This window comes from Armigeres subalbatus, chromosome 2 (assembly GCF_024139115.2).
Source record: "Armigeres subalbatus isolate Guangzhou_Male chromosome 2, GZ_Asu_2, whole genome shotgun sequence".
Lineage (NCBI taxonomy): Eukaryota > Metazoa > Arthropoda > Insecta > Diptera > Culicidae > Armigeres > Armigeres subalbatus.
In genome coordinates this window covers 328537700-328550332 of record NC_085140.1, presented here as the reverse complement: position 1 = coordinate 328550332, position 12633 = coordinate 328537700, and the positions used below count along the sequence as shown (strand labels likewise).

Below are 12633 nucleotides of genomic sequence, written 5' to 3'. Positions count from 1 at the left end.
CGCGCACGAAAGCGTTTTATTGATCGGCGCTATCTGCACGGAGGTAATCTGCCTTAAGTACACTAATTGCCACACGAGACAATCGGGACGGACGGATCCGCTGCAGATAGTGCGCGACAATCGACATTCTTCGACTTGGCTTTGATTGATGGCTCATTGCTAGACAATCCCAGGCATCATTCACGATGAGTTTGTTTACTGATAAGTGATTCATTTTTGTGTCTTTTTTTCTCGTCTACGCAAAAATAGCATCAGTGACATCGATTCTCTGCCCGTTCGGTGGATTATTGGCTGGATTTCTGCTGGACAAAATCGGCCGCAAAAAGACGCTGTACTTCATCAACATCATATCCATCGTCTCGTGGGCCATCATGGCCTTTGCCAGTAAGACGGACGAGATGCTTCTGTTTGTCGAGCTGATGGTCGCCCGAGTTATTATAGGTGAGAACTCGAGTGGTGGGGCTATTGGGAGCGTTCTTATCACGTGAAGGCTTTTCGAACGATCAGACAAACAAATGCATTCACAATTGGGTGCTAATCCAATCTAATCGGTGTTCTTCGATTTTTTTTGTAGGACTTGCGATTGGGCTTTCGAGTTCGCCTGCTTCTGTATATGCGGCGGAGATATCGCATCCTAATCTCCGAGGTCGACTCACTCTGCTGACAGCACTCTGCACCGGTATTGGAATGCTGTCGGTTTATTCGTTAGGATATTTGTTCAAGGTAGGTACTCTTCAGATGTCACGTCAATAGATTTGGATAGATGGGGTTTTAAGGTTTTAATCCTTTCTTATATGTATCTGCTAGATTGTTTCATAGTGATGGGACAGCTATTATTTGATTTTGAAATTTGAAGTAACAAATACTCGCACAACGATTTTTTATTTTATATAATCTTTTTAGCTTTTTCGTTTATGTGGCGCTTACCAGATAGAACTGATTCTATATTTCTGTTGAGCACATTCAATGTCCTGAATAAAAAGCATAATACTTGGTGGGATTTTAGTCTATTTTGGACTATTTTTGGCTTACGCTTCAGATTATGATTGATTGACCACCTATAGTTGCTACTCCATTATAAACAGATCAGCTGTTCAGAGAACCAACAGATATTTGCTTGGGACTACCACTCATCTGCAATGTATAATTACTAGTGATCTCATTTGTTAGATCTAATTGGCGTCTACCACGTCAAAATGAAAGTCAATGTAGGAAGGAGGTTAGGTTCGCGGGGCAAAGGTTCGTCTTGGTTAACGAATTGCCAATGTGATACGAGAAAGCAATTATTGACGGAAATCTAATTGGATATAGGAAACAAACTGTTTTCGTTTTCATCAATTTCCAATTCTAGCAGTTACGGCTAGAGTAGTCATGTTGAAGGTACAGGATAGAAATGGAAACGGTATAAAATTTATTTCCAGTTCTAATAATTGCTACAACATGAGAAATATAGAGAAAGATATAAAGTAGGAGAAGGAACGGGCCTGGGACTGAACCCACGACCTCCTGCGTGTGAGGCAGAATTGGTAGCCATATGACTACTATTCCGTTTCTAGAATTGTCTCAGGCTTCATTCAAAAAAGTAAATTTCCTCATTGAATTTGTGTACCACACCATAAAATTTAATCAATTTTTTTTGACAGTCTTCGACTATGTTATTAACCGTACAGACTGATACGCGACCAGAACATCCGTTTACTTAAATTAAACATTCACAACGTCAAACGGATTTTTTTTGCCCAAATAATGTACGGTGTGCAGGGTGTCGGAAAAAGTCTGCTCTCTTTACTGCTCTTTCGAGGGCATTAAAACGGAGTTTCGTCAGAAGATCAGGGCAGTCGATGTTGTTCTGCAGTATTCTTCTTCTCCTCAAAGTAGGAAGACTCACAAGTTCGCAGCGATGCTCATATGGTGGCAGCTCACGTTGATTACGCCAGGGAAGCCTTCGAAGCGCAATCAGGTGAATGCTTTCTGGGCACGTTTGATTCTCGTTATTTGCGTTGCGTGATACGGAGCCCATACTCTAGAATGCTGCGAATCAACGATGTGTACAACGTCATGAGGTAGTAAATATCGTTTAAATCTCGGGTGTTGCATTTCAGAAGTCCCAATACAGCAAAAGCTTTAGCTGCCGTGGTTGAGGTGTGTTCACTAAAACGAAGTTTACTGTCCAGTGAAAGACCTAGATCTTAGACGTGTTGGACTCGGTTAAATAAAAAATCTCTCAAACAAAAGAATCAGGAGGTACCTCAAGCTATTAAAATGTCTGAAGGTGTACCACTGAAAGAAAATGTTGAGAACCACTGCAGTAATCCAAAAACTAGTAGGTAACATCTTCTTAAATTGTAAACCTTTTCTTTGTTTATTCATACATGATGAAAGCAGACATGGGCTAGCGTTTTTGCCTCATGTGCTACCATAGTCAATGTTTGAACCGATTACTTGAGAAACTGCTTATGTACACGCCCTTTGAAGAGCAATTTTGGAGCTCTTCTTTCCGTTTCCCAACTTATCGAAGAAATCCAAAGATTCGATGTTAATCTGTTCGATTTTTTTTTTGCCAATGTCCAATATGAAAACATTTATCAGTCCCGAGCAGACAAAAATGGTTGCAGCAACTTTATTGTGACTGAATCTGGTCACAAATGAGTTGAAGTAACTTTTGTGGAACATGTGTGCTGCTAGGGGTGTTGATGAAGTTCAAATTTCAAAATACCGAGTCGATTTTTTTTTTTGGACATAGGTGAATTAAAAAAAAAGAATTTCAAAGACAATTGTCGTTACTTGGCAGCTTTTGTTACAAGGTTTAACCTTTTCAGGACGACTTTTTTACGAAGATTTTACGTACAAATTTGGGGTTTTTCACTCAATCCTGCCAAAACTGGAAAAGCGTTGTAATATTTTTATCGGATGTTCTAGGCCGTCCAAACTGTTCTGGAGTACATATCACAAAATGTATCAGAAAATGTGTCTAGAAACAAAATGTCCAAAGCTGAAATATGTGTCCAAAAATATCTATGAGATCATAAGACAAACATTAATCGAGTTTTGAATAAACGCAAACTATTTCAGGGTTTTCCAAATGTCCTGGAGTTCAGAACATGCGATCTATCCAGTCAACCAAGCTCGAAACGATGAATTCGTGCATCGCTGAACATCCCAACAGGTCCATTGAGCCGATAGGATGTAACTCATGACATTTACAAGATACTACAGACCTTTTTGATTCTCCAAACCGCCCTGGAGTTCAGAAGATGTGATCTACCCGATTAACCAAGTACTGGACGATGTATTCATGCATCGTTGAACATCTCAACAGGTTTATTGAGCCGATAGGATGTCACTCACTACTTTTGCAAGACCTGAAAAGGATGTAACTCATGACATTTACAAGATACTACAGACCTTTTTGATTCTCTAAACCGTCCTGGAGTTCAGAATATATGATCCACCCGATTAAGCAAGTATTGAACGATGTATCCGTGTATCGCTGCACATCCCAGCTTGTTCATTGAGCCGTAAGGATTTCACTAATTAATTTTGCAAGCTAGTACAGGCCTGTTTCGTCCTCCAAAACGTCGTGAAGCTCAGAACATGCGACCTACCCGATCAATCAAGTCCTGAATGATATATCCGTGCATCACCAAATATCCCAGCAGTTCCATCGAGCTAGTGGGATTTCACTGGTTTCTTTTACAAGCTACAGTCCATGAGTCGATGTTCTAAGACTGGATGTCGTCTCATGGAAACAAATGATGCCATACTGAAATATTTTCTCGTTTACTCTGATGCTCCTTTCAAACAATCTACCAAGGATTTCTGTTCAACATCCCGATATCGGCTGTATTACATCTCGAAGGTCGACTGTATTGCAGGCCGTTTTTGGTTCTTCCAAACGTCTTGGAGCTCAGATAATTTGAATTGTTCAATGATCCAACTTATGAATGATGATAGATATGATATCTTATATGGCTACAAGCATCACTTGTCCTAGCCATTGCATACCTTTTTGGTTGGCTAAAATATCCTGGTTGTCGTATTCGTTGATATAATCATCCAAGTCCGAGGGGGGGGGGGTCCCGTAGCGTAGTTGGCTACACGTTCGCCTTATAAGCGAATGGTCATGGGTTCGATACCCAGCCCCTCCACCAAACCCTCGTCAGTCGTCGGATGCGCAGCCCATACGGTTAGCGTATTGGGAGACGCGCCTTATCGGCACGGCTGCCAGATGACGACTGACAACTTGTTCTACTCGGAGACATTCCTCCAACGTACCCGGATAAAATGGCAACCGAACAATGCAACGATCATTGGATGCACGACATGGACAAACGGACACAATGGACTCACGATGAGATGGACTGGCAATGACTATAATAATGGTAAAGGAAATCTAAAAATAGATTCTGTGTGGATTCTGCACAGCAGAATACCACAGTACATCTCGGCACAGTAGCGGTTAAGTAACACAGAGTGCCTGAACAAATAAACAAAGGAATAAACAAAATATATACTTTTTGAACTGGATTGAGTACATACTGACGAAGATGACATTGCAAAAGTCATGGTTTTTTTTTAATCTTTTGTTTATTTGAAAGGCTCATTTGCCGTAAAGCGCTACGGAGCCAAAATCATGTTTCTAGTACAATTTTAATCTTGATTCTTATAAATAATGTTAGTTTTGGGGAACCGAAAAACTCGCGGTTTGGTCGAGGTTAGGGAATACAATAATACAAAGGAAAGGGATTTAAGGTATTTACTTATTACGATTCTAATGGTTACATGGTTTAGATGCTTAACGATGTTTCATCTGTAACGGAACAAACAAATATTTTCTTGGAAGACAACAAGAGGAAGAAATACGAGAGGGAATAACGACAGACATTGATGAGCAACAAGAAGAAGACATTAAAAGTCATGGTTGATCAGGTAGATACTTTGAACTGAACACGTTGTATTAAAAAAAATGTAGCTTACAATATGCGCATAAACCTAGTGGACCATATTGGATATACGCAGAAGATAAGAGCATTGCAAAAGCCTTGATTGATCTGGTAGATAACTTTGGTTAAACTTGGGAACGTTTTGGAGAACCATAAACATATTAGCGACACGATGAACCAAAACTTGTTTGGACTATATTGGGGGCACTCCTTACCGAATAGCGGCATGCGACTTCGATTCATATCAGCAGGAGAAAATCAAAATTCAAAACAAAACCAACCAGACAGCAACTCATCTTTATCGAAATCAACAGCTGCTTGTCCCGATTGCGTCCCAAGTGGGCTGAAAAAAGCATCCACCGAAAAGGCTCATATTGGGGAAATTAGCCAAAACTTGATCCATGTCTCTTGACACTTTTAATGGCTTAAATATGAAATGGGCAATTATCGTTGTTTTTAACTACTTGGTGCAATAACCAAAAGTAGGCTGGCATAATGTTGGTTAGAGCTCCAATATACGCTTACAACAATAAATATGCACAACCGCAGCATGATAGGCTAAGGTTTGAGACATATGCCCTATACGAGTTTGTAAAATGGAAACTTGTTCCAATGTGGAATGTCTCAAAAAAGAGAAAGATTACACTCTTCAGTCTTCACTGACCGTGATGAACTTATGTCAAACCTTAAAATATCACGTTAATAAAGAAAAAAAAAAAAAACACTCTTCACCGGTAGAAAAGGAAAAGTCAAAATGTAGTTTAATGTAGGCTACGAGATCATTCCCTACATCATACTGCATATTTAGCATACTATAACGATACTCGTACCGGAGTTATGTGAAAATATGGTATTAAAAAAAGCCTGATTGATACTCCTAGTGGCAATATTGCTTTCTATTATTAGAAATAGTATTTTGAGTATAAATTTGGAACCATAGACTGGGGACAATTTTCTATAGCAAACAATGGGGTCAAATTCCTCGTCGAATGCAATCGGCGCGCATATCGGATAATGACAAGGTCAAAAAAGTGCGCCTGCACAATTTCCTACAGATATCACTTCCATTCGTCGAGCGGAGGCGATTAATTTTTAACACTATGGGTCCCCGAACCTTCTATAAAAAAAAAGTCGGTTTTGGAGTGATCCTATAGAATTTACGTTTATTTTAGTATACGAGCAGGGCAGAAGCGTTGAATAAAACTGTATACCGTACTTTTGGGCAACTGATTGATGAATGTTAGTAGAGATAATTTAAATCGTACTGTGGCCATGACTATGAACATTTCATTCGAAAGGTCAGTCTTCAGTCATTTTCCGTGCGTCTTAAATTAGTTTCAATTAAGATGAACGGAAGTCTATTTCTATTTTAAAGGAGCAAGGCCAAGCGCTCCTTATATGTTTTTGTATTATTGATGTTAAAACAGCGGTCATCCAAAATGTGCCAATAGGGCATCAATAAATTTTCTGACAAACAATTATTAATTTAATCAGATTTGCTGTTGAAGTCAATTGGATAGAAGAACAGGAGTTATTAAATTGACAGCCCAGAACTCAATTAATATGAGCAGTGACTACATACGAGATGGAACGCTTGTCGTTGCAATTTCAAAACTTGTGGCCGTTCTTGCCGAAAATATCATTCCTTTTTTAAATTTAAAAAATATCATTATTTTACTTTTCACTAAAAAGAATAAGCCTCTTTTAAAACCGTTTAAATTTATGTACAATTGCTCTGAGACCGCAGTTCAGTTGACTCAACCTTTTTCGTGTAGCTGTAATATTTACAAAATTACGTACATTTCACAATGATTTCTAATTCAAAACAACTTGGTTTTTATGACTTCGTAACGCATTTAAAATATAAAATATTTTTATAAAATATTTAAATATTTTTTTTATACATAAAGCCCGGCCCACTTCATTAACTGCAGGACGAACCAGAATTGACCTTCTTGGTCACGTCACGGGGTCGGTCGTCTTTGCTTCTCTTCCGCTGCAAGATTGCCGCTGGGTCATCTGAATCTCCTTGAACGATTTTACCACACGGGACATAGACGAATTGTCGATTTCCAACTGTTTCGCGATCCACCTGGACTAGTCTGAATTTTTCACGACCGCGCCCATATTGCTTTTGTTGAAATAATTATCGCGACGATTTGACGAATCTGATAGCTCTCCCACGCAAAGCAACACCATCAACAGGTAGCGGAATCCTTCACCTACCTATTGATGGTGTTGGTTTAATATTTATATAATTAAAATATAATTAATATTAAATATAATATTTCATCTTTGCAGTGTCACAGCATGCATGAAATAATAAAAATGAAAGTTGTGCATTGCCTCCGTATTGAGTGGTGTGCCCTTGAAAACGCGAGTACTTTTAAATATGGATTCCGTGAGGATTGTCCTTAATAATCTAGGGTAAATCACTACTTGGGCCTATGGACCCGATTCCCGGCTCACTGCACATAAAACTAAGGATTCATGCTTTTTGGAAGCCGTAGGTTTAAATTTGATAATTTTTAAAAAGTCTCCCATTTATTTCTCACAATACTCAATATTTTCCAACTATTTATTTCACTCCTAATAGGTCCAATTATAGAAAATAAAAATGTAGATTCCGAACATTCGCTCTCCGTTGGTATACCACTGAGCCGAAGTGAATCTTTCCACTTTTACAAAACGGTATTTTCATATAAACACCTACCTGTAAATCGTCACAGCTCTCGATACAATCATTGCTTCAATCTGTTAATCACCACACAATAATTCTAAACTCGCGCACTTTAATGTTTTCTATTTGTTCGTTTCACTATAACTAATATAAACGTATTAGAATACATTTAAAAATGTATCCTCAAACCGAACAAAAATTCACCTCGGCTTAAGGACTTCTAGCCGCACCGTGCTGCCAGAAGGCCAGGAGTATTTTTTAGTATGAAAAAAATCCTTCATCGTTCATAGGAAAACTATCTAATTAGTTGACGCTATCATGTTATTTATTATTCTCTCGATTTCAAAAAGTGAAAAAAATATAGTTTTTAAGCGTTTGGAAGTAATTTGGATGAGTTAAAATATCTTTTCAACCAAATAAAAATTATTATAAATAATACCATCTGGCATCATGTCGGCGTTGAACGTGCATATTTTTGTTTACGTCGTATTTTCTACCGCCCCGAGAGAGAATGAGAGTAAGATGTTGAGAGATTGAGCGAAATTTTGCTTAGGCCGGGAACTGGTTTGGAAGTGGGCCGGAAACGAAATCGCTATGACTGAAATGAGTGCTGGACCTCGTTAAGTTAAATCAAATAAAAGCTTTTTTAAGCGATGTTTACCAAGAAAAGCTATTTTTAAGCATAAGTGAACCCCATTGCAGTACTGCACGGCCCACAAAATTTAGGAAAAGTTGCTTCCTGTCATAAATATCAATTAAATAATGCAGTCGTATGCATGTTAGGCCGGGAATGGGGTAAGAAACCCTATTCGGATAAAAACTGGTACACTAACAGCGGTGAAAGTACTACTACCGACTGTTCTCCGTTACCAATCGCCTCAGCATATTTGCCCCAGTCAATGTGCTTCCTGAGGTCGTATGCGATTTCGACCGGTATGGTATGTTCCATTGGAGATTGATATTTCGATTGGCAAATGGTCACATCTTTGGGGACCCTGGGCGACACTTTTACGCGCAGTTCAAGGGTAGCTCGGACATTTTTTATCTCACGAACCTCTTCCTATCATATAGAGTGAAGCGCCCCATAACGCTTTTCTGGTAGGGGAAATATAGTCAAAATGCGAACCTTAAGCAAATCTCGTAAATTAACGATGATTTCACCTGAAAACATGTATTTTCGAAGTGTTTATCAATAATCTAACATATAAGTCATTATATGGTCCAACAATTTTCATGTTAAACCAAAGATTTTGCAAGAAAGCGATTTTATTCCAGAATTGAGAATTTCCATTAAAAACTAGTAGACCCGGCCGATGTTGTCCTGCATAGTAGGCGAAAATGCGCGTTGTGAACGAAATTCTTATTCGAATGTTTGTTTTGGTTTTCACGATTCACTCATCTTTAATAATGATTTTTGCATGAGGAAATATATATTGTTGTATATAGAGATGAACACGGAAGAAAAAAAGTACCCAAAATTGAGTACTTTTAAACTTACTTTCGAGTTGTTTTTTCTCTTCGCTTTCATCCACTCTTTCTTTTGTTGTCAAAAACAAAAGAGCCAAACAATCCAACGACGCCAGTTCAATACGGGAAGCCAATGTTGAGTTTTATTACCTGGGGTCGAAATTGAGTGAATTAAACTTAAATTTGGGTCAATAAATTTTCCGTTGGGTACTTTTTTAACATGGGAGTAAAGGCAAACTACTTCGACCCTACTTACTCAATTTTGGCTTCCCGTACGGATGTTCGAGGTTGGGTGAATTAAACTCACTATTGGGTAGTTCATTTCTTCCGTGAACGATGCTGGGAAATATGCGCCATTCAAAACTGATAATCAAAATATTTCAATATTTTCACTAAAATTGTCACACAAAAAGCACAAAATTAGTGTCAGCCCTATCCTTTAATGTATAGTCAATGTCTCAGACTGATGGTATTAGAAGACAATATTTTTTGTATCTAAAGAAAAAACATTGAGGACGCATAAGTTGAAATCGCGTCGGAAAGAGCAAAAAAAATTGTTTTAATTTTTAATACAGTGTTTTTAACAAATTATTTGTATGGCGGCTGACAAATGTTTATTGACTTCAGGCGCTTACGATTAAGAGACAACATTTGGGATAAAAGCCACGACATGGTTGCATTTTACCCAACCGAAGCATTTTATACATATTTCCCCTATTACCTTATATTCATTGTGTTTGAGGTTGGTGTAAGCAAACTATACCTTAATGTAGTTTAGCTGAAAAAATGTTACAATTCAAGACAAAATTTTCAAAACGACATGTCTGCTTTTGTAAACAAAGATTCAAACGACAATTTGACGAATCTGATAGCCCTCCCACGCAAACCAACACCACCAACAGGTAGCGGAAACCTTCACCTACCTATTGATGGTGTTGGTTTTCGTGGGAGAGCTATCAGATTAGTCAAATCGTCGTTTGAATCTTTGTTTACGAAAGCAGATAAGTCGTTTTGAAAATTTTGTCTTAAATTATAAGAAATGCGTGACAAATTTTGCGAAGCAAAACACCCCCGCAACACTGACTTACAAAGTATGTACCACGCAACTCCACATGTCTTTACGCACATTCAAAAAAAAAAAAAAGGACAGCATTCGGTGGTACGATGTTCCCGAAAAAATACCAATAACTAACAGTCATTTTCTCCATGCTGGAAAACCAGAACATCATCATTTTTTGAAATGTGACTTCAAATGAATTGCCACCAACTACAAATGGTTGTTATTTCTTCGATTGGGTAGACCTACATTTAAAACTGCCATACTTAAGATATTTTAGCAGCATTGGCTTAGTTGGGGTATATTAAAAAAAATCCACTACTAATACTTACTTACTTAATTTTTCTAATTCCAGGACAACTGGCGATTCGTCTGTATCCTGTGCGGAATCTTCACATCCATTTCGCTCGTATCGGTGTATCCCATCCCAGAATCACCCAGCTGGCTTGTTTCCAAAAACAAACTCCCGAAAGCGGAAAAATGTTTGAAAAAGGTTCGCGCCATCAAGGAGAACAACCACCCCAAGATTCACGAAGAGCTGGACAACCTGGCCGACAACATCGCCCGTTTCCGCGCCAACCAGACGAGCAGCTCCAAACTTATCATGCTTCGCAAACCGGAAGTCTACAAGCCACTCTCCATCATGTGCACGTTCTTTTTCTTCCAACAATTCACCGGTATCTTCGTGATCATCGTGTACGCCGCCCGGTTTTCCATCGAAGCCGGAGTTAGCATCGATCCCTTCCTGAGTGCCGTCCTGGTTGGTTTGACCCGTGTCGTGACAACCCTCCTGATGAGCTACATTTCGGATCACTTTGGACGACGTCCGCCGGCCCTTTTCTCTGGTTTCGGTATGGCCACCTGCATGTTCGGATTGGCAGCCTGTACTGTGTATCCGGTTAAGGGAACTGAACTGGAATGGATTCCTACGTTCCTTTTGGTGGCATTCATCTTCTGCGCCACTCTTGGCTTCCTAACGCTGCCATTCGCGATGATTGCCGAGATGTTCCCGACGAAGGCACGAGGCTTCCTCGCGGGACTGACTATCTTCGTCGGTTACACCATGTCATTCATCATAATCAAAGTTTATCCTGCCATGGTTCACAGCATGGGCAGTGAATATGTTTTCCTATTTTTCGGAATCGTATCCGTCATCGGTATTGGATTCGTGTACATTTTCCTACCGGAAACGAAAGGTCGAACTTTGGAGGAGATCGAAAACTACTTCCGAGGGGACGTGGACGCAGGTGAGGTCGAACTTCAACAGAAAAACGGTTCCAAAGTTTGAGAGTATATTGAAAGGCATCTTCCAAACCGGCATCCTATCAATGCCGATATAGTAAGAACTGTGATATGAAGTAACACTTACAATGTAAGCGAATACATACAATTAGAGAACCCGAATGTCAGTAATCTTAGGTACAAAATTCACCGACCGTTAGGAAATTTTGTGTGAAACAAATTGACATATGTGTTAGCAAAGGTTAGAGATCGCAAACTAGTTGACGTTTTAGTGATTTGATGTGGAATCGCATTGTAGGTATTAACGAACTTCTTGCACACCCAGCCATGTATTTACCACAGCCTTACAGGTCCAACTACGTTTAGGTAGAACGAAACTATGCTTGCTTAAAAGTAATAGGAAAATACTTCACTGCCGTTTTGTAACCGAAGCGGGAGAAACTTCTTATCATCATATCATGATGATTGATTGTGTTACATACATTTGTAGAAGTGCTGTTGAGTAATGGAGTAAATATATTGACCGTACTATTTCAAACAGTGCGCATTATGTGCACGACGCATGCAGGTAACTTAATGATTAGTGTACGGAATAAAAGACAAATTCAACAATTTTTTAATAGTTTTTGATGTTTTTATAACTGAAAGAAATCATTCAGAATTAAAATGCGAACTTGCGTTCTACACATACCGGAATAGAAATTGTTTTGCGTACCATTTGGGAATGACAATAAATGTTCCATAAGGAACACTGTTTGCTGTTTGAACACGACATGGTGTTTATATTCATTTTCCCTAAAAAAAAACATCTTCAAAAATTGTCATTCTAACCCATGGTAGCTGTAAAGCATCATCAAATTCTGCATCTTCCAACATTTATTGAATTGTTATAACAACAAACAACAATATTTCTCCCTCTCTCATGTGCCCTGAGCATCCCTAGGAGTACATAACTTACTTACTTACTTATGGATCCTGTACACCTCCGGTGGTGCAAAGGTCCGACTTGAAAGATCTCCATCCTGAGCGTTGCCCGGCTATCGCTTTAACCTGTTGCCAGGTTAGATTTCGGTCGACTTCTTTTATTTCTTTATTGAGGCTTCGCCGCCATGAGCCTCTGGGTCTGCCTCTGCTGCGATGTCCCGCTGGGTTTCAGTCTAATGCTTGTTTACAGATTTCGTTTCCACTCCTACGTAGAGTGTGGCCGACCCAGCCCCACTTCTGATCCCGAATTTCTGTTGCTA

The 12633-nt window shown here is 39.2% G+C and overlaps 1 protein-coding gene across 2 annotated transcripts in view; it reads left to right on the top strand.

The window, feature by feature from the left end:
- The window catches only part of LOC134212736 (facilitated trehalose transporter Tret1-2 homolog), a 57248-nt gene extending 45245 nt beyond the window's left edge, over nucleotides 1-12003 (top strand). For both annotated transcript variants that reach the window (XM_062690838.1, XM_062690839.1), the window contains exons 3-5: nucleotides 250-441; nucleotides 575-723; nucleotides 10503-12003. In XM_062690838.1, coding sequence (XP_062546822.1) covers nucleotides 250-441; nucleotides 575-723; nucleotides 10503-11435 — 1274 coding nt within the window. In that variant the 3' untranslated portion in view covers nucleotides 11436-12003. The remainder of the gene's footprint in view (nucleotides 1-249; nucleotides 442-574; nucleotides 724-10502) is intronic.
- The last annotated feature ends 630 nt before the right edge of the window (nucleotides 12004-12633 follow it).